This window comes from Eubalaena glacialis, chromosome 1 (genome assembly GCF_028564815.1).
Source record: "Eubalaena glacialis isolate mEubGla1 chromosome 1, mEubGla1.1.hap2.+ XY, whole genome shotgun sequence".
NCBI classification, from domain to species: domain Eukaryota; kingdom Metazoa; phylum Chordata; class Mammalia; order Artiodactyla; family Balaenidae; genus Eubalaena; species Eubalaena glacialis.
Window position 1 is genome coordinate 170,059,883 of NC_083716.1, and position 27,690 is coordinate 170,087,572.

A 27,690-nucleotide genomic window follows, 5' to 3' on the forward strand; every position below is an offset into this window, starting at 1 on the left:
CAATAGTAAAGTCATTGTATATTAACATAAATAACATAGTTTTATAAAAACAAAAACCAAAGCAAAAACAAAAAAAAGAGATTATTTTTCTTTTTTTTGTTTTGGATTTTTGCACCAACAATTTTCTCTATCACCTGGCTCTTAAGTCAACACTGACTTGTTCTGTTCAATTAGCAAACATGCCCAACATATAGTAGCTACTTAAGAAATACATATGAAATAAAAGTCCAGGTTTTTCCCATCCTTAAAATTTCTTACTCCTTAACATGGCATGTACCACTGAAATGTGGAATGAATCTGAATCTCAAGAGTTTTGAAAGACTGATCTCCACTTGGTCCTGAATATCATAACTTCATTTATCTCAGTGTGTTACAGTATGATTTTTGTCACTACCACTCTACTGAAACTGCTTTCTGTAAGGTCACCATTTATGAAATATACTATCCTGTGTTCAGTACTCATGTCACTTGATCTCTTACTGGCATTTGACATTATTGAACACCTCTTTTTTTTTTTCCCTTGAAGAACAGCAAAAATTATGTGCTTTGTTTTGACACTAAATCTTTGAGGTTTGTATTATTGCTTACCCTGAGCTAATAAATATATCCTTCTATATTCTGTCCAATGAGTTTAATACTTTAACTCTCATATTTAAGTTTTTAATACCTAGAATTGCTTTTTGTGTGGGATGTGGGTAAAGATCCAATTTCACTTTTATATAGATAATTACTTGGCTTATTATCATTTATTGATTAGTCCATCATTTATTCAATGGTTAGCATTAGTTTATGCCACGGTATAAATATTGTTAAAATTTCTAATATATTCTATAAATTTTTATCTCTATTTTAAAGCAAGGGCTTCTTTCAGGAAGTTTGATTTACACATATTTAAACAATGTTTGCCAAACTTGAACCATTAATTCTAGTTTAATGAGCCTCCTTCTATCCTCCTTTCCCTTCTCTTACTCTTGCCACCAGAAATTTCAACATTCACCTAGCATTCTAAGAAAAAATAAGTGTGTGCAATCATAGAATAAACTAAGCTATAATATTTTACACTAAAAACTTCTTTAGTTAGAGCTTCTTATTCAAATTGTTATAATCACATGTGAGATAACTGGGAGATGAAAACAAAGAACACATTAAGATTTTATAATTGTTTTTTATCCATAAATGATTATTTTCCTTCTATAGGTATTTCATGATGTTGCTTACAAAGCTAAAGATCGTAACGACTTGGTATCAGGAATTGATGAATTTCTGGATCAGGTTACTGTTCTCCCTCCTGGAGAATGGGATCCAAGCATTCGAATAGAGCCTCCCAAAAATGTTCCTTCCCAGGTATGTATATACGAAAATACTCTTAAGACTACCATCATTTTGTTGTGTTTTAAATATATGTACTAAAATAGTATAACCAATCCAAAGATTCAAATGATTTAAATTATAACTTCCGTGATATTGTGATTTATAATATGAAACATATATCTGGTCTTTGTCCCTATTTCTGACACAGAGCTCCTGAAATGCTTGGAGTTTTCTAAGTGATGAAAGCAACAAAGATGTCTTTTGTTATGTTAATGAGGTTACTCCCTGGAGGTTACCTCCAGGGAGGTGAGAGGGGCTAGAGTTTGAGTTCAATCACCAATGGCCATTGGTTTAATCGATCATGCCTGTGTAATGAAGCCTCCACAAAACCCCAAAGGGACAGGGTTCAGAGAGTTTCCGGGTTGGTGAACACATGGAGATTGGGAAGATTGGTGTGCCTGGAGAGGGTATGGAAGTTCCGTGACCTTTCCCCATGCCTTGTCCTATGCATCTCTTCCATCTGGCTGTTCCTGAGTTATATCCTTTTATAATAAAACTGGTGATCAAGTAAACAAAATGTTTCTCTGAGTTCTATGAGCCACTCTAGCAAATTAGTTGAACCTGAGAAGGGGTTCATGGGAACCCTCAGATTTATAGCCAGTTGATCGGAAGCACCAGCAACAACCTGAAATGGGGTCTGATTGGTGGGCAGTCTTGCAGGACTGAGCCCTCGACCTGTGGAATCCGATGCTATCTCTGGGTAAATAGTGTCAGAAATGAGTTAAATTTCCCACTACATTTGAATTGGTACCAGAACCTAATAAATCTCTAAAAAGGCAGGGATATGAAGTTGTAAAATCTTCCTTCTTCCTATTCAACACAGATTTGGTGTATTGATGATATTCTACTAAATAACAGTCCCATATGCCTGGAAAGATTTTAGACCCACCTTAAAACATACTATACTGGAGGAAAATTGAAATTTTAATAAAAATAGAAAATATGCTTGAGAAAAAGCTCATTACTGTCTTTCCATATTCTGATACATCACTTTGAAATTGGCAAGTGTTAGGAAAATTCAAAGGCATGGTTTAGTCATACTGCATGGAAAACTCCCTGTCACTGCTAATCACATTTATGATTTGAAGAATTTTTTAAAATAATTCTTTTGTTTCTATTACTTTTGTGTGGGCATATGGTGTGAAAATTGTAAAAATTCTCCCTATAAAAATCTAATGTGCATTTTACTTGTTATACAATGCAGAAAGATAGAAATAAAGACCATTGCTGTTGTTTGGGGTGAGATTCTTATTGTAGGCATGTCTTTGTTGAGAGTGGTGGCCAAATGTCTTAAGCCCACTCATATTGCCATCTTTATTCCTATTGAATCTGCCTCCTCCAACTCTCTCTGCTGTCATCTACCCAAGCCTTGCCTTTGGCTCTTGTCCCTGTGGAGTCCAGCTGCCTTAGTAGTTGACTGTGCTGCCTTAGTTGAAGTAACAGATGGCCTAATTGACCCAGCTCTAGACATAGAAGCTTTTCTGGTTAGCCAGGGGTGGGTAAATGAGCAGGTGTACTACTTAACCATTTCAGTTGATCTACTACTAAAATAAAGTAAGTTGCTTAAAGAGTAATTTTAAGGGTTTAGATGGTCTTATTTTTGTACTTGCATACATCTTTGCACTTACAGTATTAGCAAAGGCAGTATAATGCTTCTTGAAGTAATAAGAAAGAATCTCTTTAATTGATGTTATTTGGAAAAATTTAGTGAAAATACTAATATGTTGAATATGAGACCTTAAAAGTCACTCGTTAACACCAATTTGCTTTTCAAACATTAAAACTAAAGTCAAGCATTTTTTAAAAAATTTATTTATTTTATTTTTGGCTGCGTTGGGTCTTCATTGCTGCATGCGGGGTTTCTCTAGTTGCGGCGAGCAGGGGCTACTCTTCGTTGCGGTGCGCCGGCTTCTCATTGCGGTGGCTTCTCTTGTTGCGGAGCATGGGCTCTAGACACACGGACTTCAGTAGTTGTGGCACATGGGCTCAGTAGTTGTGGCTCATGGGCTCTAGGGTGCAGGCTCAGTAGTTGTGGTGCACGGGCTTAGTCGCTCCGCGGCATGTGGGATCTTCCCGGACCAGGGCTTGAACCCCTGTCCCCTGCATTGGCAGGCAGATTCTTTACCACTGCACCACTAGGGAAGCCCTAAAGTCAAGCATTTTTGAAAGCTCCTTCCCTTTGAGAAATGATGTTTCTGAGGCAAGTGGAGGCATGGGAGCTTTGTATTTTCAAAATTAATTTTATAAGACTTTAAAACCAGGATTAATTGTTGGATTCTGGGTATTGAGAGGCAGTAGTAGAAAGAACATTGAATTAAGAATCAAGGCACCTGGGTTCTGCTATTATCTATTTGTATGATCTTAAACAGATGCCATAACCTTTCTGTACTGGTGTTCTATATCAGTGTGTCCAACAGAACTTTCTGCAATGATAGAAATGTTCTATATCTATGCTATCTAATAAGCCAAGCCACTATTGAGCACTAGAAATTTGGCTATTGCAACTGAGGAACTGAATTTTTAATTTTAATTAACTTAAATTTAAATAGCCACGTGTAGTTAGTTACTATAATGCTAGACAACACAATTTTATATAATGAGTTTGAATTAGATACACTGTGTTTCTTTACAACATTAGTATTTTTTAAATGTATGTTGGAATTGAATAATAGATACTATGAAACTATGTTTTCTTTGATTAAAATGAATTGAAATAAATTAAGCACTCTGACTTCCTATTCATTCAAATAATATTTTCCTCCATGGGATAATCTCCATGGTTTTTATTCTTCCAGAATGTGCAAATCACAGTATTTTTTAATACTTTTTACTTTCAGTTAAGAGAAGAATAAACAGTCACCTCAAGGGATACCCTTGAAAATACTCGTTAGAACATTGTGTCAGTCATTATAATCACTCCCTTGTGTATACCCTTAACTTCCTTGCTTTTCTCTCATGCCATTTACTTGCTTGTCAAAACCACAACACTGTGTGAATTCAGTTCTTTGGTCTATACCTCCATTGATGCAGCTGAGAGTGGCTGAAGGAAAACATACAACTACATTGACTAATCTCATATAATTCATGACCACATACCTCAGGTAGGCCCTTTATATTACAAGTTCATTATACTCTACTTCCCAAGTTCAATCCATTCTCTCTACATGACTATCTCACACCTGTTTTCTCTCCTCAAACCTTCAGCATATGCTTTCTGACTTTCAGATGTTGACTTGCTTCCTACTTCCCTAAGAAAATTAAAATAATCAAAAGAGAACCTCTGTAGATTCCCAAAACCGTATTTATCTACTGCCAGCACCTACATTCTCTGCCTTCCCATATATTACTATTGATGAATTATCCAAAGTCAGCCTTCTATCTGTGCAGTAGATCCCATCTCTTCATACCTACTCAAAAACATTACTCCCCAATTCTCCTCTTTCTCCCCTGTATCATCAGGTCTTTTGTTCTGTATTATATCATTTTTATTAGCAAACAACATTGTTAATTTGTAAATCTTAAAAAGAGAATTCTCAATGCCACTATCACTGCCAGCTACTCATCCATTTCTTTGTTCCCTTCTATAACCCAATGCAACAGAAGAGTTCTCTGTACTATCTGCCTCCAATTCCTCTCTTCCAGTTCTCTCATTTTTTAATTGAAATATAGTTGAAGTACAATATTATGTTAGTTTCAGGCATACAACATAGTGATTCGATATTTAAATATATTACGAAGTGATCACCACAGTAAGTCTAATAACTATCTGTCCCCATATAAAATTATTACAGTGTTATTGACAACATTCTTATGCTGTGTAATACATCCCCATGACCTATTTACTTTCTAACTAGAAGTTTGTACCTCTTAATTCCCTTCACTTATTTCACCCATCCCCACACCTCCTCCCCTCTGGCAACCACCCATTTGTTCTCTGCGTCTATGTCTGTTTTTGTTTTGTTTGTTTGTTTGCTTTGTTTTCTAGATTCCACATATCAATGAGATTGTATGAGTATTTGTCTTTGTATGACTTATTTCACTTACCATAATATCCTCTAGGTCCATCCATGTTGTTGCAAATGGCAAGATTTCATTCTTTTTTAATCCTTCAATTCTCTCTTAAACCTACCTCCATAAGGCATTTGCCCCCATCACTTTACTAAAATTTACTTACATGAAGGTCGCCAAAGACCTCCACAATGCTAAATTCCAAGGTCAATTTTCAGTCTTTATTTTATTTAGCCTATCAATCAGCAGCCTTTGACAGAATTGATGACTCCCTTTTCCTTGATATATTTTCTTTTCTTTGGCTCCCCAAACCCCACACTCTTGGTTTTCTTTATACCTCACTGGTCACTCCTCAGTTTCATTTGCTGGTTCCCCCTCTTCTCTCTGATTTCTTTATATTGAAGTGATGCAGAGCGCGGTCCTTAGTGGTCTTCTCTCCTCTACACTCATTCTCTTGGTAATATCGTCCAATCTTATAGCTTTAAATCCTCTCCCAAATTTATTTTTCACCTTGCACTTGCAAGTTACTTATCCAAATGCCTATCTTGTGTCTCTACTTGGGTGTCTTTTAGATATCTAAAATTCAACATGTCAAAGTTGGAACTGAATTATAGATTGTATTATTTCTCTACCTATATACATCTTTGCATTTATATTATAAAAGGCAATATAATGTTTCCTGAAGAATATAAGAAACTCTCATCTTTTCTCAAAATCTGTTCCATCTGTACCTTCCCATCTCAATAAGTGTTAACTCCATACTTACAACTGACCAAGCCAGAAACTTTTATTCTTCTCTCTTATACCTGACTTCAATTCTGCCAGGAAATACTCTTGGCATTGCCTTCAATATTTATCTAGAATTATACCATTTCTCACTGTTGCCACTGCCACCCCCCTAGTTCAAGCTACCATCATCTTTCTCCTGGATTACTGAAATAGCCTCCTAACGAGTCTCCTTGTTTCTACCCTTGGCCCCTAGCATCTGTTCTCAACACAGCAGCCAGAGTGTTAGGTCATGCTACTCCTTTCCTTAAAATTCCACAAAAGCGCCTCATTTCACTGGGAATAAAAGCCAAATACTTACCACGTTCTACTAAACCTATAGAGTCTGGCTTCCCTTCACCTCTCAGTGGTCTCCTGTCTCTTTCTTGCTCGCTCCTCTCCTTGGCCTCCCGCCTCCTTGTTCTTCAAACCCTGCAGCCACACTCCTGCCTTAAGTCTATCCCACTGGCTGTTCTTTGCCTGGATGTTCCCCAGTTATTCTATGGCTAATTCTCTTGACTCGCTCAAGTTTTTCTCAAATGACACTCTACTTATAATTGCCAGTTCCTCCTCCCTATACCTCACACCCCCCCCCTTAGTCTGCTCTAAATTTTTACTTTTCCATAGTTTTTATTTCTTTATTTTTTCTTTATTATGTATTCTGCATTTGAAAAAAAACATTTGACATCATATCTCTCTCTAGAATCTGGCATGTACATAATGCTACATAAATATGGACATCTCAGGGATCTTATTAAATCCACCAAACCTCTCTCAATCCCCAAAAGGAAGAAGCAGATCTGTTCAATGTTTCTTTCTAATAATTCAGGTTGGAGATATCAAAAGAAACTTGGAAACAAATTTTATTTATTTATTTACTTATTTATTTAAAAAAATTTTTTTAAAGACATCTTTTTTTTTATGTACTTTTTTTTAAAATTTATTTATTTTATTTATTTATCTTTGGCTGTGTTGGGTCTTCGTTTCTGTGCGAGGGCTTTCTCCAGTTGCGGCAAGTGGGGGCCACTGTTCATCACGATGCGCGGGCCTCTCACTGTCGTGGCCTCTTTTGTTGCGGAGCACAGGCTCCAGATGCGCAGGCTCAGTAGTTGTGGCTCACGGGCCCAGTCGCCCCGCGGCATGTGGGATCTTCCCAGACCAGGGCTCGAACCCGCGTCCCCTGCACTGGCAGGCAGACTCTCAACCACTGCGCCACCAGGGAAGCCCTAAAGACATCTTTTTTTTAAATTTATTTATTTTTTATTTTTTATTTATTTTTGGCTGTGTTGGGTCTTTGTTGCTGCACTCAGGCTTTCTCTAGTTGCGGTGCGTGGGCTTCTCATTGCGGTGGCTTCTCTTGTTGCAGAGCACGGGCTCTAGGCGCGCGGGCTTCAGTAGTTGTGGCTCGCGGGCTCTGGAGCGCAGGCTCAATAGTTGTGGCGCACGGGCTTAGTTGCTCCGCGGCATACGGGATCTTCCCGGACCAGGGCTTGAAACTGTGTCCCCTGCATTGGCAGGTGGATTCTTAACCACTGCACCACCAGGGAAGCCCTATTTTAATTTTTTATTGAAATATAGTTGATTTCAAACGTGTTAGTTTCAGATGTATAACAAAGTGATTCAGTTATTTATATATATATACACACACATATATATATTCTTTTTTAGATTTTTTTCCATTATAGGTCGTTACAAGATATTGAGTATAGCTCCCTGTGCTATACAGTGGGCCCTTGTTGGTTATCCATTTTATATATAGTAGTGTGTATATTCTAATCCCAAACTCTCCCTGGTTTTTAATCTTTTTAACACACTATAGAATTAATTTACTTCCATGTTTATTTGTTTACTGTTTGCCTCCCCCATTAGAACATAAGCTCCACAGGCCTGATTTGTCCCCAGGTATACAGTGGTGCAGCCTAGAACCTGACACAAATTGGCTCCCAATAAGTGTTTGTTGACTGAATTAATAAATTGTTTAATTTGCCTAGTCAAATATCTACTCACCTATTGATTTTACTTAAAATGTCTGGGGAATTCCCTGGCAGTCCAGTGGTTAGGACTCGGCGCGTTCACTGCCATGGCCCGGGTTCGATCCCTGGTCGGTGAACTAAGATCCTGCAAGCTGCGCGGCTTGGCCAAAAAAAAAAAAAAAAAAAATCTGAAAAACAAACAAACAAAAATTTCCTATATTTTCCTCAGAATATTCATTGGTACTATACATACACAATTCTTTTTTCAAAAACCTTTTTGCCTTACTAGAAGATGACCACTCCTTGAGAAAATTGTTACTTTAGAATGACGAGTATCTTTCATGGCTTATCATTTGCCTTATCAGTGTATAGCTCTTCCCATTGTAAAACAATGAATTAATTTATGCAGTCAGGGATAATTCCGCAGAAGAACAAATATCACTTGCCTTCTGAGGCTTGCTAAGAAATCTTTCCCTAGGTGATTATTGGGTATTGAGTGTACTGAGGGCCACTATTACAGCCCTTTACTGATGTATGATAGTTAATTTACCTGTAAAGGCAGTTCCTTCATCAGTTGACAGACATACTCTCTTTTATCTTTGAACTTCAGTTCATTGTATCTATTTATATACCCAGGAAATTGGAAAATATTAAGCAATGAACTTTCCTATATTTTGTTCATTTCAAAATGTATTTTTTGTCATGTTTTAAATCTGTACCATTTTATCTAAATGTCCCATTGTAATAGGATCATTTGATAATTCACACTTGTTCATGTTTGCACTAAACACAAAGAACATGTTTACATGTTTACACTATTTTGGAATGGCAGTCAAGTAAAAAGTTTAATTTCACCATTAAAAATTTTTTTTATTGTCCTTTTAAGCACTTTTGAACACATTGGTGTGCTCCAAGATCACCAGTAGGTAGGATTTTCTGATTTTTTAAACTCTCTGTCACTGACAGAAGTGGGCGGAATAGACCTATGGGGAAACAGCACTTACATAACCTCAGTTAATTTGTCATGGGCTCAATTAGAAGCTTCCTTTTGCAATAGTCTTTTGGATCGCTTTGTGTTGGAAAGAAGCTTGGGTTGGAAGATCTGAGCCAGGATCAGAAAGGGAAATATATTTTAAAAATAGCTAATGACAACAGTTAATGCTTCTTGAACAGTTGAACTAGGCCAGGGATATAACACCACTAACACCTCTTCACCTCGACCTCTCTTAAACCTGGTCTCGCTCTGTCCCCTTCTCTTACTTTATTTTCTTTGTATCTCTCTCTCTACCTGACATTGTAGGTTTATTGTTTGTCTCCACTAACAGAATGCTTTTTCTTGCTCACCTTTACATCTATAGCATCCCATAAAAATGAATGGCACACACTAGGCACTCAATAAATATTAGTTGAAAGAATGAATTAATGTTCATCACCTTATTTCATTCTCCCAACCACACTGATAGGTACTGTTATTATCACCAGTAAAAGGAGGAGGGAACTTAGGCTTTAGGTGGCTAGATAACTTTCTAGAGGTCATATAACAAACAAGGAACAGAGCCTGGGTTCTTAGCCACTCTGCATATTGCCTCAAGGGAAAAAAAATTGTTTTTGTTATTTACAACTAGCACCTGAAACTCAAAAACAAAAACAAAACAAAAAAAACTTCCCGCAGGAGAAGAGGAAGATTCCTGCTGTACCAAATGGAACAGCGGCTCCTGGGGAAGCCGAGCCCCACGGAGGACATAGTGGACCTGAACTCCAGCGAACTGGAAGGTTAGTGAAAAGCCCTCGTATGGGACTTCAAAGACCAAATGATATATACCTTTTTTGTGTGTCGGGAATTGCTGTTTTGAGAACTAATTTGTTTTTATACCTTGGATACCTACTCTTTGGGGGATGAATATGCCAATTAATTTGATTTCTCTGTAGTTACTAATGATTGTCATTATGATTAAACCAGAACAGTGAATACACCATTCCATTTTAATATATACCTAGTCTTTCATATTGCTATGCATTAAAACACATTCACAGATTCTTAGGATGAATAAGAAAACTGTCAGTTGCCCTTTCCAAAAGAGCCTGTTGAAAACTTCAAGCTCAAGATGGAAATGAAAATAAATACCAAGAACTCAGTCTTATAGACCCTCTCTCATTACATGCAAGGAGGATGTATATAATAGTATTTTTTATTTTTACGGTAGTGATTTGAAAGAGGTATATGATTTATTTTTCTAATCACACATCTTTGAAGAGATGAAAGCTTCAATTTATTTCTTAAAATGATTCTCTATGGTTTTTTGACAGCTTGTCTCTCTCCAAGAAATGTGTGAGCAGAAAATCAGAAACCTTTGGGTGGGTCTCTCTTCAGGGAATGTGTGCACACAGCCTCCATTATAATTGAAGGCAATTGCAGAGGCTTTGCAGGATTGGTGCTCCTCTCCCCTCAGGGCCATTTCCTGTACTGCTTTCACTGTGTCCTCTAAGATGACTTTCCAGTTCCTGACAACTCTGTGCATTTTAATTCTCCTGTGTTCTTTCCCTTTATCTATGTTTTGTCTCTGAGGAAATGTCTTCCTCAGGCTCCGTACCTAATTTGAGATGGTTCAAACAATTTTTTCCTTTTCCCTTTACTAGAAACATTGTTACTCCTTCTGTTTACTTTCATATTTTCAAATGCTGTCTTTTTATTTTTGTTGTTTTTTTTTTTTTCTCTCTCTCAGGTGTAACATGCCACATAGCTTAGATTTTTTTCAAAGTTCACTTTTCCTTACTGCTTCCTAAATCCTCCCAGGTCACCAATATCCGGTATCTTCGCTTCTCCAGAGTTCTTCCACAGATTCTGTTGCTGACATGACTTGAAGTATCCATAACTCATCTGCTCTCCTGGAGTTGCTGGTGCACATCTGGGCTGCTCTTGCACTGTTCTCTGCAATGACCTCCCACTTCCGGATTTAGATTTATGCTGCTAAAAGCACGTTTATGACACAGTAATATAACAGCTATTTAGACTAATGTATACCCTAATGAGTAATTAATTAGAAAAGAGTGGTCTAATAGAAAGTACTATCAAACCTATAAATATTAACTACTAAGTAATAGTTCATAACCACCTCAAATTCTTTTGGGGATTAGGTGGGGTATAAATCATAACTGAATGAATAAATAGACTCGTAGATTAAATCTGTTCTGAATTGTGACTTTGGCAAGTTAACAAATCATTCAGAAATGGTCCCCCAAATAAAAATTATGTATGTGTTTTACTAAACACAGGTAAGGGAACCTAACCTAAGATGATCTTTGTGTGTGTGAATTTCACGGGTTCTTTGCAAGCTTCTCTGAATTTTAAATGTCCTTTTTTTTCAATTGAAATTTCATTCTTCTCAACCTCTCCTACTCCACATCCCTCTGATGGAAACAATCACTAGAAAAACATAATAATTCTATCACTCACATAATAGTAAGATAGTTACTAATATGTTACTATTGTGCCTATATTAGGGCAATTAAAAATAATAGAATTTATTCTGAAGAGGTACATTTTTCAAGGCAAATCAGAATTTATTTCTCAAGAGAACAATCATTTTTGAGGTGATTCTTAGATTGCCAGATTATATTCCTATTTAGAAAATAAATAACAAAACTTTAATATTTTTCCATAAACCAAGTATATTTAGCATACTGGCAGTATGTTGAACATAATAGGTTTTTTTTTAACCTCCATGTAGGAACTTAATCACAGCCTTATTCATTTTAATATGACATCTTTATCCCATAGAACACAAAGAGCTTTTGGTAGTCAAATGTTAAATCTGCATATTGTTATTAAATGTTCAAAGAATGAGAATAGCTGTTTAATGCTCTCATTCCTAATAGATTAAAAAGTTCCAGTCCTCAGATTTTAGGCAATATTTCACAATTTAATGCTTCTCTCTTCCCCACCCCCCCAAAAAAGATCATCCTTCAAATGCTTTAATGTGGTTTTTGGATATATTTAGAATATATGCATTTATCCCAAATAAGGTCATTATTGTCTTGTGAATGATAGATGTTTGAATATATTTAGACAATAGTGGATCAAAAGTACATTTATCTAGGTTGCTTATTGTAAGGTCCCTGTCTTAGTTTTCTAAAAATGAAAACAACTCTGGAACTTACCTCTCTCTACTAAGTATTATTGTCATCTATAAGGTCATTTAAGTGCCTGTCTGGAATATTATTTGGCAAGGGTTTTTTTTCACAAAGAGAGTGGGTAACTGGAGCCATGGTTATATGCCACTTTTTCTCTCTGAGTTGATGTTCACTATTGGACTGTACAAAAATCAGTTTACCTTCCCTCCTTCATTTTCTGCTACACTAAATGGAATGTAAACAATTAGAAAATATTGCCAATGATGGAGGATGGTAGGCCTGGTTTTAGGAATAGGTTGTTGTAAAATGGCACAGAGATTAGAGTAATCCTTAAATCTCATTATTTGAATTTTGATTGACGAACAGCTGTGAACCTTGTTTGAGAGAACCTAGGATTTTTGTGGTTGTTGACACAGTATTTGGTTAGGGATTGAAGTGACATAGTGGTACAAAGCCATTCCTGTAGATCATCATAGTAAAACCTAGCATGTTAATATGGGTCTCATCTCTGCTGATGGAAAACCTGTACTGTGACCTGGCAACAAAGCAAATGAGCATTTTGATTTATGTGATTTTTATATCTGTATGTCACTATTGTGTTTTCCCCCCTGTCTTAGGATTTTTGGGGGACTTATTTTAGATATCAAAAGAAAAGCTCCATACTTCTGGAGTGACTTCAGAGATGCTTTCAGCTTGCAGTGCTTAGCATCTTTTCTGTTTCTCTACTGCGCGTGTATGTCTCCTGTCATCACATTTGGAGGACTGCTAGGAGAAGCAACTGAAGGGCGAATAGTATGTATTATGCTTTTCTCTGAACTTTGAAACTTAATCAGCTTTTAAGATTCATAGTTAGATGAGTCTGCATTTAATTTTGGATTCCTTTATGAGGAGAGATTTGATGTACGGTCTGGCAGATAAAGTTTATATGAATTTCCTAAATGACTAATGGAACTGGTAATCAGGGAGTGGAATATCTCAGAACAATTAATTCTTATCTTACACAAGGTTCTGATCTCATCCCTGGCCCCCTAGTCCTAGGCTAGCTTTAGCCTCTGGTTCTTGACTCATAAGATGTCCATTTTCCTATTTATATAGGCCATGCTTCTGCCAGACATTTATTATGAATACATGTAAACTTTTACTAAGCAAAAGAAAAGTGAGATAAGGAAAGGGGAGAGGACATATCCCTGCCCACTACCATTCATATTCTGCTGACTGCCTGCCACCTTTTATTTATCCTCCTACCCCACCTCCTGCCCAAGGTTGCTAGGCTCTTCATAGCAAAGGGAAAATAGACCCATGTATTTTACATATTTTCTCCCCAGTTATAATCGCAGCCTGTACAGCTTAGATAATGGAATCATTTATATCTCTACACAGAGTGCAATCGAATCTCTCTTTGGAGCGTCCATGACTGGGATAGCCTATTCTCTCTTTGGTGGACAGCCTCTTACCATATTAGGCAGTACAGGACCAGTTTTGGTGTTTGAAAAGATTTTGTTTAAATTTTGCAAGTAAGTGTTATATACGTTTGGCCCTCAGCCCCTTTCTATTTCTCTACTGTATTTAATCTTCTTCCAACATCACATTTGGAGATCTGCTGGGAGAGGTAGAAGTTGCTGATTTGATTCAGTTTGCCATTTTTGTCTCTCCATGGAAATAAAGGAACAGTAAAATATTGATGTATATTGTTATGTAATATTTATAAAAACTTATATTCAGTTCTAAGCACTGAGAAACCTCTTTGAGTTTTGTACCCTTAGGTGTTCCCTTTAGACAAAGTCTTGAGTTTAGATACTCATGGAATGTGAAGCTTATTTACTTTCACTTCCTGAATTAGACTTACTTCCATCTACTTAAAATGGTGGCAAGCTGTTAAATGACCTTCTTTCCACTGTTCTTTTCCCCCTCCTAGAGAATATGGGCTGTCATACCTATCTTTAAGAGCTAGTATTGGACTTTGGACTGCAACCCTGTGTATCATACTTGTGGCCACTGATGCAAGCTCCCTTGTCTGCTATATCACCCGGTTTACTGAAGAAGCTTTTGCTTCTCTCATTTGCATCATTTTCATTTATGAGGCCCTGGAGAAGTTGTTTGAACTCAGTGAAGCATATCCAATCAACATGCATAATGATTTGGAACTGCTGACACAATATTCGTAAGTACCATTTCCCCTGTTGGCTGTGGGGCTTTTCTTTCTACCAATATTGCTATTGTTATAAGACATATGAGGAACTTACTCAGCAGATAGAGTTCCTTAAATTGATTCATGACCTAAATCCTGGTCTCTCAGGATTTTAAAAGTCATCTAATCAGCTGCTCATCTGAATACTTGAGTTTTCGTTATAACATCTTTGCCAAGAATAACTTTTTGAAGTTTTATTTGTTGAGCATTCCCTATTAAGTAGATAATGAACCCAGATCAATTTTACTATACAGAGATTTTTTTTTTTTCAAAGTATTTTTGGTTTTGGTCTTCCTTTAGGACCTTTTCCATTTAATGTAATCCAAAGAGCACAGTAGTGAAAGATAAGATTTCAGATTTAAAGCAGTGAGATAAAAGAGACTCATTGGGTCTAAATTGCATAGTTTGATGTTTGAAAATATGATAAAGTCTTAAACAAAATATCACTGAATTGAAATGTATTTTTGCTTTTGGAACCTACGACATTTATGATAAAAGTACTCACATATTGCCTGTTGAGGGTGATATTACAGTTTAGGGTTAAAGATGGGATTGTACCTATTACACTTTCTAGTTTTGTATGCCAGCAGTTTGGGATTTCTCTAAGGCTGTATTTGCAGAGTACATGTGGACATTACGTTACTCTTCTTTGATTTAATTTTAGGAATTTTTTTTTGTAATTATATATACATTTTAAACAGTGAATATTTGAAACAATATGTTCTTTACCAGGCATCAACCTGGCATTATAACCTCTGCATTAACTACCGATGCTCTTCTTATAAACTGCTCAGATAGGCCCTCAAAATCTTCCTTTGAAGATTTATCATCTTTATTTACTATTAGAAGTTGAAATTGTTGAAATTAGGCCAAAACAGTGCAATATTATAGTCTTGTTAAGAATGAGGTAATGATATAGAGTTGAAAATAAGATGACTTTTAGTACTTTGAATTTTTCTCGGTCATTAGAGATATGTTTAACAGTACATCTCTGTTTTCGAACAAAAAAAAATCAGAGTGGGATATAAAATAACTTCCCCAATAAAAGTAAATGGTGAGGGTGTTGTGAACAGGATTCAAATGCAGATGAAGGAGGTGTCAGGGACACTCAGAAAGCAGGCAGATGGGAAGAACAGTTTGATCAGAATGAGATGTAACATTGATACATGCCTTTTCATTTATCTTTAGTTGAAAAGAGAGCAGTGTCACCTAATTTGGGTATCTTTGCTAGGATATGCAATTATCTCCACTTGAATTTTCAAACCTACTACACGCCAGGCACTGTGCTCGGTGCTAGGGAAATCATGAACAATATTCTGTTCTCAGTGAGCTTCCAGTTTAGTAGGAAATGTAGACAAACAGACAACACAATGGAATAAGTGCTGTGTTAAAGGATTGGTCCAGAATACTATGGTACTACATCAGAAGAGCACCTAACCCAGATTTCAGGTTCAGAGAAGACTTCCTGGAGGAAGTGACATAGAAGACCAAAAAATCAGTAGGAATTAGGTGCTGAGGAATAGAGATGGAGAGTGGTTTAGATGGAGGGAATGGCACAGACTTGGATGTAAGAAATTTATTAATGCTTTGAAATATTTGTCCAAAGTTATGTAGATAGTGGTGAAACAAGAAATTAGACTCAGGCTTTATGACCCTGATGTAATTTTCAGTAACTGAAGTTACTGCTGTAATTTTAAAATTTCTTTAAAGTACTGTTTCTCAACCACTGATACATATACAATCAGAGAAAAGCAGACAAAGCTTAAATAGGCAGGAGGGTTTTTATAATCAAGTATTCATCATAAAGTGTTCTTCCAAAAATTCCACTGGATTTTTATATCCTTAAAACCCATTATAAATGAAAAAGATGGTGAATAATAAATGCATGTAGGTATAATAAGTAACTATAAAAAGTGGTGAATGATTGCTCTAGCAACTATCTAGCAATTTCAGTCTCTAAACATCAGTTAAAATAAGTTCACTAAAGTTTTAATTTTTAAAATTAAAGTTTTAATTCCAAGGAATATAACAATTTTTCTTTTCAAAGTCCTTTTATAGTCACTTTATATTTAATGAAATCCTATGGAGCAGATAAAATCTATTTTATAGAACGAGTTAATGATTTATAACTTACCAGTAATCAAATAAAGCATAATGAAGAGTAGAACCCACTTTTCTTAATGTTATGTTTTCTTTATTAGAGGGTGTGACTTTGTTCTGCCACTCAACTTTATCTCACCTTTTGGGCACATTGCCATGAATTCTTTATCAGATTAGTGTAATGTCAGTGTTGGCACTTTGTATATGATAATTTTACTGAGAGTATCTGCCATTTCTGTTGGGAAATTTTAAGCAAATTATTCTCGTTCATGTAAACTATTGCTACATTCATTATTCATTCATTCATTTCTACTTTGCTAGGTATTTTAAGTGTCACCACTACATACTTCATAGTATTAGTCATGCTAAATAAATGCTTAGAGACATTGCTGATAACTTGTTTTCGAGAAAGAAGCACTTCCCTTTAACCATGGAAATTAATATGCTAATTGTTCTGAACACTCTTCCTCCTAGAGATTTCTAGAACTAGTAAAATTCAGTTGGCTTAGCATATTTTTCTATTTATAAATGCAATTCTTGATAATATAAGGTGTTCAGCTTATGCACTTTACATTTATTATTTAACAAATAGGAAAAGATCGAGAAAAGAATATATACAACTCTGGGGAAAGAAGTTTACTTTGTAAAAACATTCTTTAGTTAGAGCTCTCAGTTGCAGGCAAAATAGTTTTTATATACCACCCAAAAAAACCCTGTTTTTATAAATAAGTACTGTTCAAATATTATGTGAAGGGTAAGAAAGTATGTTCTCATAAGTGAATGCTCATTGCTGGTCTCAGTGAAGTCTGTGTCCAGCTTCCACTCATTCCTCTGTGTAGCTCATCTCTTCTTTACATGGGTACCTGGGGTCTTTTGGATATATCAAAACTTGCTCTAAAGATGATTAGTAGGAAGCTAATTTTATTTCTTCCAGAATTTTCATTTTGATATCTAAAAGAAGGAAGGCAGAATTTTTTTCAATTAGAAAAGCATGTTTTTAGGGAATAAGAGAGATGGTCCTACTCATTCTGAAATCATATCCCTGGGTGTTGTGGGCTGAATTGTGTTCCTTCAAAATTTCCCACACGCCAGATTTCTGAGCAAATCTAATGGCTCTCTATATAGATTTGAACACTTTTTAGCACCCTCTCTACCTCTGTAATCTCTTGTCTAAATTATTACAATTGCCTTCCAAATGGTGTCCCTGATTCTACTACCCTTCCCTTCCACAGACTGTTTTCTATGAAGCAGCCAGAATTATTCTCGTAAAACCCAAGTCAGATCATGTCACTCTGCTTCTCAAAGCCCACTGATGACTTCCCATCACCTTCAAAGATGCTGTATGAGCATCCTCCTCTGCTCCACCCACGCTAATCTCCTTGCCCTTCAGCCTTCATACTTGCTGTTCTTTTTGTCTAGAATGCCCTTCTCCAGATATCTGTGTGGCTTGTTCCTTCACTGTCTTCAAAATCACCTGCTTGAGGACTTTCCATCTAAAATTTCAACTCTCTTCTCTCTCCTCCTTTTTTCAGTCTAAAATATTATATAATTTATTTATCTTTTTAAAAGTAAGATTTATTGAAGTATTATTTACATACAATAAAATATGCCTCTTTTAAGTGTACCCTTCAATGAGTTTCAACAAATGGATAACACTATAATTGGAAGATACAATATTTCCCAAAGTATTTCCTCATGGCCCTTCATAGTCTGTCTCTCACCCCAACCCCCAACCCCTGACAATCACTGATGTGATTTCTATCTCTAAAGTTTTGCCCTTTTTAGAATGTCACGTAAATGCAATCATAGAGTGTATAGCCTTTGGTGTCTGGCTTCTTTCACTTATCATATGCTTTTGAGATTTACTCATTTTGTTGCATGCATCAATTTATTCCTTTTTATTGTTGGTCAGTGTTCCACTGTATGGATGTACCACAAATTGTCTATCCAACCACAAGTTGATAGATGTTTGGGTTGTTGCTACTTTGGAGCTATATTGCTTCACATGCAGGTCTTTACTTGGCCTATGTTTTCATTTTCTCTTGGGTAAAGACCTAGAAACAGGATTGCTGGGTTATATGAAAGGTGTATATTTTAACTTTATAAGAAAATTCCAACATGGTTGTACCATTTTGCACTCCCACCAGCAATGAATGAGTGTTCCTATTGCTCTGCATCCTCATTAGCACATGGTGTTGTGCTTATGTAGAGTGATACCTCTATCCATTAGTCTAATTTATTGTGTGTTCCCCTCCTAGAGTGAGTTCATGAGGGAAAGGGATTTAGTCTGTTTTGATCACTGCTTTCCCAGTGTTCAGATCAGTTTCTGGCACAAAATAGGTAGATGTTCAATGAAAATTTGTTGAAAAAATAAATGAATGTTGAATGAATATCACCTCTATCTAGAATTTGTACTAAGGCTCAGAAGGGTTTATGGCTTACCCAAGTAGAAGAACTAGAGCTAAAACCCAACACATCTAACATTTAGTCAAACACTTTTGACAATGTACCACATTATAGGTCACTGGTTTGACCAAATTAATTTCTATTATTAATATTTAGAATATGAGGGAACTTGGATAAATTTTATTTTATTTAAGTCTCTTAGATATTATCTTGAAGCAGTTTAAAATTTATCACAGGAAATTAAAAATATAAAAATAGAGGGATTTAAAACATAAATATTTGAATAATATTAACATATGCAGTAAAATGGATTCTTATTTTAGAGTTCATTAGAGCATAAAAGTGCTTATTTTGATTATAATGATTCCCTGTAAATAGGTATTTGACAAGAAGGGAAAAAAATCTTGGCTAGAGATGAATTTTGTTGTATCACATTGAAGCCCACTTCACCTTGTTATTTTTAAGAAACTTGGTAATAATTTGGATTAAAAGATAGGAATCTATACCAATATCCTAGTTAGTTGCTTTGGGTAAGCCCCTAAGAGCAGCCTTCTAGAGACAACATCTTAACCCTCAAAAATACACAGGAAGTACATGTGAAATATGTAGGGAATAAGAGCTCTGGGAGGATACCTACCAAACTTATAATACTTTGGGGATAGAAGAAAAGACTGAAAAAAAAAGGCTTGTTCTCTTTGTATATTTTGGAGTGTTCAACTGGCATTGTGTGGATACATTATTTTGTAATTTCTTTCTAAGAATAAGTTTTATGAAAAGCAGACCCACAGATACAGAGAACAAACTAGTGGTTACCAGTGGGGAAAGGGAAGGGGAGAGTAGCAATATAGGAGAAAAGGGTAAAAGGAGTTATTATAGGATTATATGAAATCATGTGTGTGAAACTTTTGAAAACTGTAAAGCACTATAGAATTTAAACAATCTTTCATTCAATTAAAAAAAAAGTTTTATTATGGGAAATAAAGTCTTTTGACAAGCCATAGAATGAGGTAATTAGGGCCAGGTGGTGCTCATCAAATCAGTTCCTGTGTAAACAAATTTATTTTCCATTTCAGGAAAATAGCAACTTACAAAACTCAAAGGAAGAATAGAGCAAAATGTTTAAGGTATAATAAGTAGATTTGCCATTCTGTTCTTAAATTCTCTTATTAGGCTCATTCTTTCAACGTCTATTGCTTTTCTCTGAATTGTGTTAGCATTGATAGTGTGAAAATGAATATGGTCTCCACTCTAAAGGAACTCAGTGATTAACAAGAAGAGACTAGAGATGTGCTTTGTACATAGTGGCTGCACACAGAGAATTTGTTGAATCAATAAATGAGGAGGGAGCTAGAGGCAATGCATAGTCAAATCATTGCAACCTGGCATGGTAAGTATTTATACTAGACATATGTTTAATGGTCCAGGAGAAGCAGTAAAAAACTACCTTAATTTATCACTCCATCTCTGTTGTACCTGTAACTTGAGTTTCTTATATGTGGCGTATCTGTTTTTCTCTCTCTTCATTATCTCTGCATGAGCAGGTCATAATTAGAGTTGAGGGCACCAACGTAGATAGATGAAATCCTGGGACCAGTTGGCAGAGAGTCTTAAAAATTGTAATGAGTTTTATTGTAAAAGATCATTGGGGGTAATGACAAAGCTCTGGGAATAATTATGTGATAATAGATTAGAAGGTGATCATAGGAAGCGGAGCAAAGAGCAATACCATTGGTATGGAATGTTTAAGTCCTGATTATTGACTGAGACAATGGTAATGAGAAGAAAATAAACAAACTGGGGAAAAAAAGAAAGAAAAGCAAAAATTGGCAAGGCTTTATTCATTCATTCAACAAGTAATTATGGAATGCCTTATAATTTATATGAGCAATAACAAAAATTTGCATACATGGCTTTATTTAAGCCTCACAATAATCTATGGTATAAGTATTACCCCTCAGATGATCAATCTGAGGCTCCAATAAGTTAATTAATTTGCTCAATATCCCAGAACCAGTGAATGGTAAATGAGAGTCAAACTCAGGTATACTTTTTTTTTATTAAAATGTAGTTGTTTTACAATATTATATTAGTTTCAGGTGTACAGCATAGTGATGCAATATTCTTATAGATTATACTCCGTTTAAAGTCATTAAAAAATAATGGCTATATTCTCTGGTGCTGTACAACATATACTTGTTGCTTTTTTTTTCTTTTTAATTTTTGAATTTTATTTTATTTACTTTTTTATACAGCAGGTTCTTATTAGTCATCAATTTTATACACATCAGTGTATACATGTCAATCCCAATCGCCCAATTCATCACACCACCACCCCACACCCCCCGCGGCTTTCCGCCCTTGGTGTCCATACGTTTGTTCTCTACTTCTGTATCTCAATTTCTGCCCTGCAAACCGGTTCATCTGTACCATTTGTCTAGGTTCCACATATATGCGTTAATATACGGTATTTGTTTTTCCCTTTCTGACTTACTCCACTCTGTATGACAGTCTCTACATCCATCCACGTCTCAACAAATGACCCAATTTCGTTACTTTTTATGGCTGAGTAATATTCCATTGTATATCTGTACCACATCTTCTTTATCCATTCGCCTGTCAATGGGCATTTAGGTTGCTTCCATGACCTGGCTATTGTAAATAGTGCTTCAGTGAACATTGAGGTGCATGTGTCTTTTTGAATTATGGTTTTCTCTGAGTATATGCCCAGTAGTGGGATTGCTGGATCGTATGGTAATTCTATTTTTAGTTTTTTAAGGAACCTCCATACTGTTCTCCATAGTGGCTGTATCAATTTACATTCCCACCAACAGTGCAAGAGGGTTCCCTTTTCTCCACACCCTCTCCAGCATTTGTTGTTTGTAGATTTTCTGATGATGCCCATTCTAACTGGTGTGAGGTGATACCTCATTGTAGTTTTGATTTGCATTTACCTAATAATTAGTGATGTTGAGCATCTTTTCATGTGCTTCTTGGCCATCTGTATGTCTTCTTTGGAGAAATGTCTGTTTAGGTCTTCTGCCCATTTTTGGATTGGGTTGTTTGTTTTTTTAATATTGAGCTGCATGAGCTGTTTATATATTTTGGAGATTAATCCTTTGTCCGTTGATTCGTTTGCAAATATTTCTCCCATTCTGAGGGTTGTCTTTTCGTCTTGTTTATGGTTTCCTTTGCTGTGCAAAAGTTTTAAGTTTCATTAGGTCCCATTTGTTTATTTTTGTTTTTATTTCCATTACTCTAGGAGGTGGATCAAAAAAGATCTTGCTGTGATTTTTCTCAAAGAATGTTCTTCCTATGTTTTCTTCTAAGAATTTTGTAGTGTCCGGTCTTACATTTAGGTCTCTAATCCATTTTGTGTTTATTTTTGTGTATGGTGTTAGGGAGTGTTCTAATTTCATTTTTTACATGTAGCTGTCCAGTTTTCCCAGCACCACTTATTGAAGAGACTGTCTTTTCTCCATTATATATCCTTGCCTCCTTTGTCATAGATTAGTTGACCATAGGTGCATGGGTTTACCTCTGGGCTTTCTCTCTTGTTCCATTGATCTATGTTTCTGTTTTTGTGCCAGTACCATATTGTCTTGATTACTGTAGCTTTGTAGTATAGTCTGAAGTCAGGGAGTCTGATTCCTCCAGCTCCGTTTTTTTCCCTCAAGACTGCTTTGGCTATTCGGGGTCTTTTGTGTCTCTATACAAATTTTAAGATTTTTTGTTCTAGTTCCATAAAAAATGCCATTGGTAATTTGATAGGGATTGCATTGAATCTGTAGATTGCTTTAGGTAGTATAGTCATTTTCATAATATTGATTCTTCCAATCCAAGAACATGGTATATCTCTTCATCTGTTGGTATCATCTTTAATTTCTTTCATCAGTGTCTTATAGTTTTCTGCATACAGGTCTTTTGTCTCCCTAGGTAGGTTTATTCCTAGGTATTTTATTCTTTTTGTTGCAATGGTAAATGGGAGTGTTTCCTCAATTTCTCTTTCAGATTTTTCATCATTAGTGTTTGGAATGCAAGAGATTTCTGTGCATTAATTTTGTATCCTGCAACTTTATCAAATTCATTGATTAGCTCTAGTAGTTTTCTGGTGGCATCTTTAGGATTCTCTATGTATAATGTCATGTCATCTGCAAACAGTGACACTTTTACTTCTTCTTTTCCAATTTGTATTCCTTTTATTTCTTTTTCTTCCCTGATTGCCGTGGCTAGGACTTCCCAAACCATGTTGAAAAATAGTGGTAAGAGTGGGCATCCTTGTCTTGTTCCTGATCTTAGAGGAAATGCTTTCAGTTTTTCACTATTTGATGTTTGCTATGGGTTTGTCATATATGGCCTTTATTATGTTGAGGTAGGTTCCCTCTATGCCCACTTCCTGGAGAGTTTTTCTCATAAATGGGTGTTGAATTTTGTCAGAAGCTTTTTCTGCATCTATTGAGATTATCATATGGTTTTTATCCTTCAATTTGTTAATATGGTGTATCACATTGATTGATTTGTGTATACTGAAGAATCCTTGCATCCCTGGGATAAATTCCACTTGATCATGGCGTATGATCCTTTTAATGTGTTGTTGGATTCCGTTTCCTAGTATTTTGTTGAGGATTTTTGCATCTATGTTCATCAGTGATATTGGCCTGTAGTTTTCTTTTTTTGTGACATCTTTGTCTGGTTTTGGTATCAGGGTGATGGTGGCCTCATAGAATGGGTTTGGGAGTGTTCCTTCCTCTGCAATTTTTTGGAAGAGTTTGAGAAGGATAGGTGTTAGCTCTTCTCTAAATGTTTGATATAATTCACCTGTGAAGCCATCTGGTCCTGGACCTTTGCTTGTTGGAAGATTTTTAATCACAGTTTCAATTTCATTACTTGTGATTTGTCTGTTCATATTTTTATTTCTTCCTGGTTCAGTGTTGGAAGGTTATACCTTTCTAAGAATTTGTCCATTTCTTCCAGGTTGTCCATTTTATTGGCATAGAGTTGCTTGTAGTAGTCTCTTAGGATGCTCTGTATTTCTGCAGTGTCTGCTGTAACTTCTCCTTTTTCATTTCTAATTTTATCGATTTGAGTCCTCTCCCTCTTTTTCTTGATGAGTCTGGCTAATGGTTTATCAATTTTGTTTATCTTCTCAAAGAACCAGCTTTTAGTTTTATTGATATTTGCTATTGTTTTCTTTGTTTCTATGTCATTTATTTCTGCTCTGATCTTTATGATTTCTTTCCTTCTGCTAACTTTGGGTTTTGTTTGTTCTTCTTTCTCTAGTTCCTTTAGGTGTAAGGTTAGATTGTTTATTTGAGATTTTTCTTGTTTCTTGAGGTAGGCTTGTATAGCTATAAACTTCCCTCTTAGAACTGCTTTTGCTGCATCCCATAGGTTTTGGATCATCGTGTTTTCATTGTCATTTGTCTCTAGGTATTTTTTGATTTCCTCTTTGATTTCTTCAGTGATCTCTTGGTTATTTAGTAACGAATTCTTTAGCCTCCATGTGTTTGTGTTTTTTACGTTTTTTTCCCTGTAATTCATTTCTAATCTCATAGCGTTGTGGTCAGAAAAGATGCTTGATATGATTTCAGTTTTCTTGAATTTACTGAGGCTTGATATGTGACCCAAGATGTGATCTATCCTGGAGAATGTTCCATGCACACTTAAGAAGAAAGTGTAATCTGCTGTTTTTGGATGGAATGTCCTATAAATATCAATTAAAGCTCTCTGGTCTATTGTGTCATTTAAAGCTTCTGTTTCCTTATTTATTTTCATTTTGGATGATCTGTCCATTGGTGTAAGTGAGGTGTTAAAGTCCCCCACTGTTACTGTGTTACTGTCGATTTCCTCTTTTATAGCTGTTAGCAGTTGCCTTATGTATTGAGGTGCTCCTATGTTGGGTGCCTATATATTTATAATTGTTATATCTTCTTCTTGGATTGATCCCTTGATCATTATGTGGTGTCCTTCCTTGTCTCATGTAACATTCTTTATTTTAAAGTCTATTTTATCTGATATGAGTATTGCTATTCCAGCTTTCTTTTGATTTCCATTTGCATGGAATATCTTTTTCCATTCCCTCACTTTCAGTCTGTATGTGTCCCTAGGTCTGATGTGGGTCTCTCGTAGACAGCATATATATGGGTCTTGTTTTTGTATCCATTCAGCAAGCCTGTGTCTTTTGGTTGGAGCATTTAATCCATTCACGTTTAAGGTAATTATTGATATGTATGTTCTTATGGCCATTTTCTTAATTGTTTTGGGTTTGTTTTTGTAGGCCCTTTTCTTCTCTTGTGTTTCCCACTTAGAGAAGTTCCTTTAGCATTTGTTGTAGAGCTGGTTTAGTGGTGCTGAATTCTCTTAGCTTTTGCTTGTCTGTAAAGCTTTTGGTTTCTCCATCGAATCTGAATGAGATCCTTGCCAGGTAGAGTAATCTTGGTTGTAGGTTCTTCCCTTTCATCACTTTAAGTATATCATGCCACTCCCTTCTGTCTTGTAGAGTTTCTGCTGAGAAATCAGCTGTTAACCTTATGGGAGTTCCCTTGTATGTTATTTGTCGTTTTTCCCTTGCTGCTTTCAATAATTTTTCTTTGTCTCTAATTTTTGCCAATTTGATTACTATGTGTCTTGGTGTGTTTCTCCTTGGGTTTATCCTGTTTGGGACCCGCTGTGCTTCCTGGACTTAGGTGGCTACTTCCTTTCCCATGTTAGGGAAGTTTTCGACTATAATCTCTTCAAATATTTTCTCGTGTCCTTTCTCTCTCTCTTCCCCTCTGGGACCCCTATAAGGCGAATGTTGTTGCGTTTAGTGTCGTCCCAGAGGTCTCTTAGGCTGTCTTCATTTCTTTTCATTCTTTTTTCTTTATTCTGCTCCGCAGAAGTGAATTCCACCATTCTGTCTACCAGGTCACTTATCCGTTCTTCTGCCTCAGTTATTCTGCTATTGATTCCTTCTAGTGTAGTTTTCATTTCAGTTATTGTATTGTTCATCTCTGTTTGTTTGTTCTTTAATTCTTCTAGGTCTTTGTTAAACATTTCTTGTATCTTCTCAATCTTTGCCTCCATTCTTCTTCCGAGGTCCTGGATCATCTTCACTATCATTATTCTGAATTCTTTTTCTGGAAGGTTCCCTATCTCCACTTCATTTAGTTGTTTTTCTGGGGTTTTATCTTGTTTCTTCATCTGGTACATAGCCCTCTGCCTTTTCATCTTTTCTATCTTTCTGTGAATATGGTTTTTGTTCTGCAGGCTGCAGAATTGTAGTTCTTGCTTCTGCTGTCTGCCCTCTTGTGCCCTTGTTGCTTATTTATTTTTACCTAGTAGTTTTTATCTCTTAATCCCCTATGCCTATCTTTCCCCTCCCCACTTCACTCTCTCCACTGGTTAACCACTAGTTTGTTCTCTATATCTGGGAGTCCGTTTCTGTTTTGTTATATTCATTCATTTGTTTTATTTTTTAGATTCTACATATAAATGAAAACATAGAGTATTTGTTTTTCTGTGTCTGACTTATTTCACTAAGCTTTAGGTCCATCCATGCTGCTGCAAATGGCAGAATTTCATTCTTTTTTTATGGCTAAGTGATATTCCATTATATATATATATATATATATATATATATATATATATATATCTCATTTTCTTTTTCCATTCCTCTGTTGATGAACACTTAGGTTGCTAATATCTTGGCTATTGTAAATAATGCTTCTATGGACATTGGGTGTGTGTATATTTTCAAATTAGTGTTTTTGTTTTTTTCAGATATATACCCAGGAGTGTGACTGCTGGATCATATGGTAGTTCTCTTTTTAGATTTTTGAGGAACTCCATACTGTTTTCCACAGTGGCTGTACCAATTTACATCGCCACCAACAGTGCAAGAGGGTTCCCTTTTTTCCACACCCACGCTAACATTTGTTATTTGTAGACTTTTTGATGATAGCCATTTTGACAGGTGTGGGTGATATCTCATTATGGTTTTGATTTGTATTTCTCTGGTAATTAGTGGTGTTAAACATCTTCTCGTGTGCCTGTTGGCCATCTGTATATCTTCTTTAGAAAAATGTCTATTCAAGTTTTCTGCCCATTTTTTAATCAGGTTGTGTGTGTGTGTGTGTGTGCGTGTTTTTTGATATTGAGTTGTATAAACTCTTTATATATTTTGGATATTAACCCTTTATCAGTCATATCATTTGCAAATATCTTCTCTCATTCAGTGGGTTGTTTTTTCATTTTGTAGGTTCATTTGGTTTTAAAGCCCATGAACTTTTTTTCTATGATAAAAAAATAAAAATAATAGTAAAACTTCAATTTTATTATAACTCCTTAAAGGCAGTAACTGTCATATGTTTCTATGTATTCCCCATAGCACTTAACATAATACTCTGTACAAAATAATTTTAACCTGTTAAATCATTGAATGAACAAAGAAGACTACATGCTATGTTCCAGATACTTGGGTGTAAAAGTAGCACCATAGATGGGTCTCTGCCCCAATTGAGCATATTATCTATTGAAAGACTTAGACATTAAATATTACACAAATAATTACTTAATTATACTTGACATAAATGCTATCTCATAAAGGTACAGAATGCCATGAGAGTGAGAAATACTTCCAAAGTTATTTGTATTTGGAGGCCAAGGAGAGCCTATAGCTATTTGAATGGAGATAAGATTCTGATGAGAAAAAGTTTAAGAAAAGTTTCATGGAGAAAGTATTTATGTTTTTAGTTTTAGCTAGTAGTGGTG

The 27,690-nt window shown here is 35.8% G+C and overlaps 1 protein-coding gene across 2 annotated transcripts in view; it reads left to right on the top strand.

The window, feature by feature from the left end:
• Positions 1–27,690, top strand: part of SLC4A10 (solute carrier family 4 member 10) — a 222,397-nt gene that overhangs the window by 120,169 nt on the left and 74,538 nt on the right. For both annotated transcript variants that reach the window (XM_061200696.1, XM_061200686.1), the window contains 5 exons: positions 1,198–1,344; positions 9,790–9,890; positions 12,866–13,040; positions 13,629–13,762; positions 14,164–14,409. In XM_061200696.1, coding sequence (XP_061056679.1) covers positions 1,198–1,344; positions 9,790–9,890; positions 12,866–13,040; positions 13,629–13,762; positions 14,164–14,409 — 803 coding nt within the window. The remainder of the gene's footprint in view (positions 1–1,197; positions 1,345–9,789; positions 9,891–12,865; positions 13,041–13,628; positions 13,763–14,163; positions 14,410–27,690) is intronic.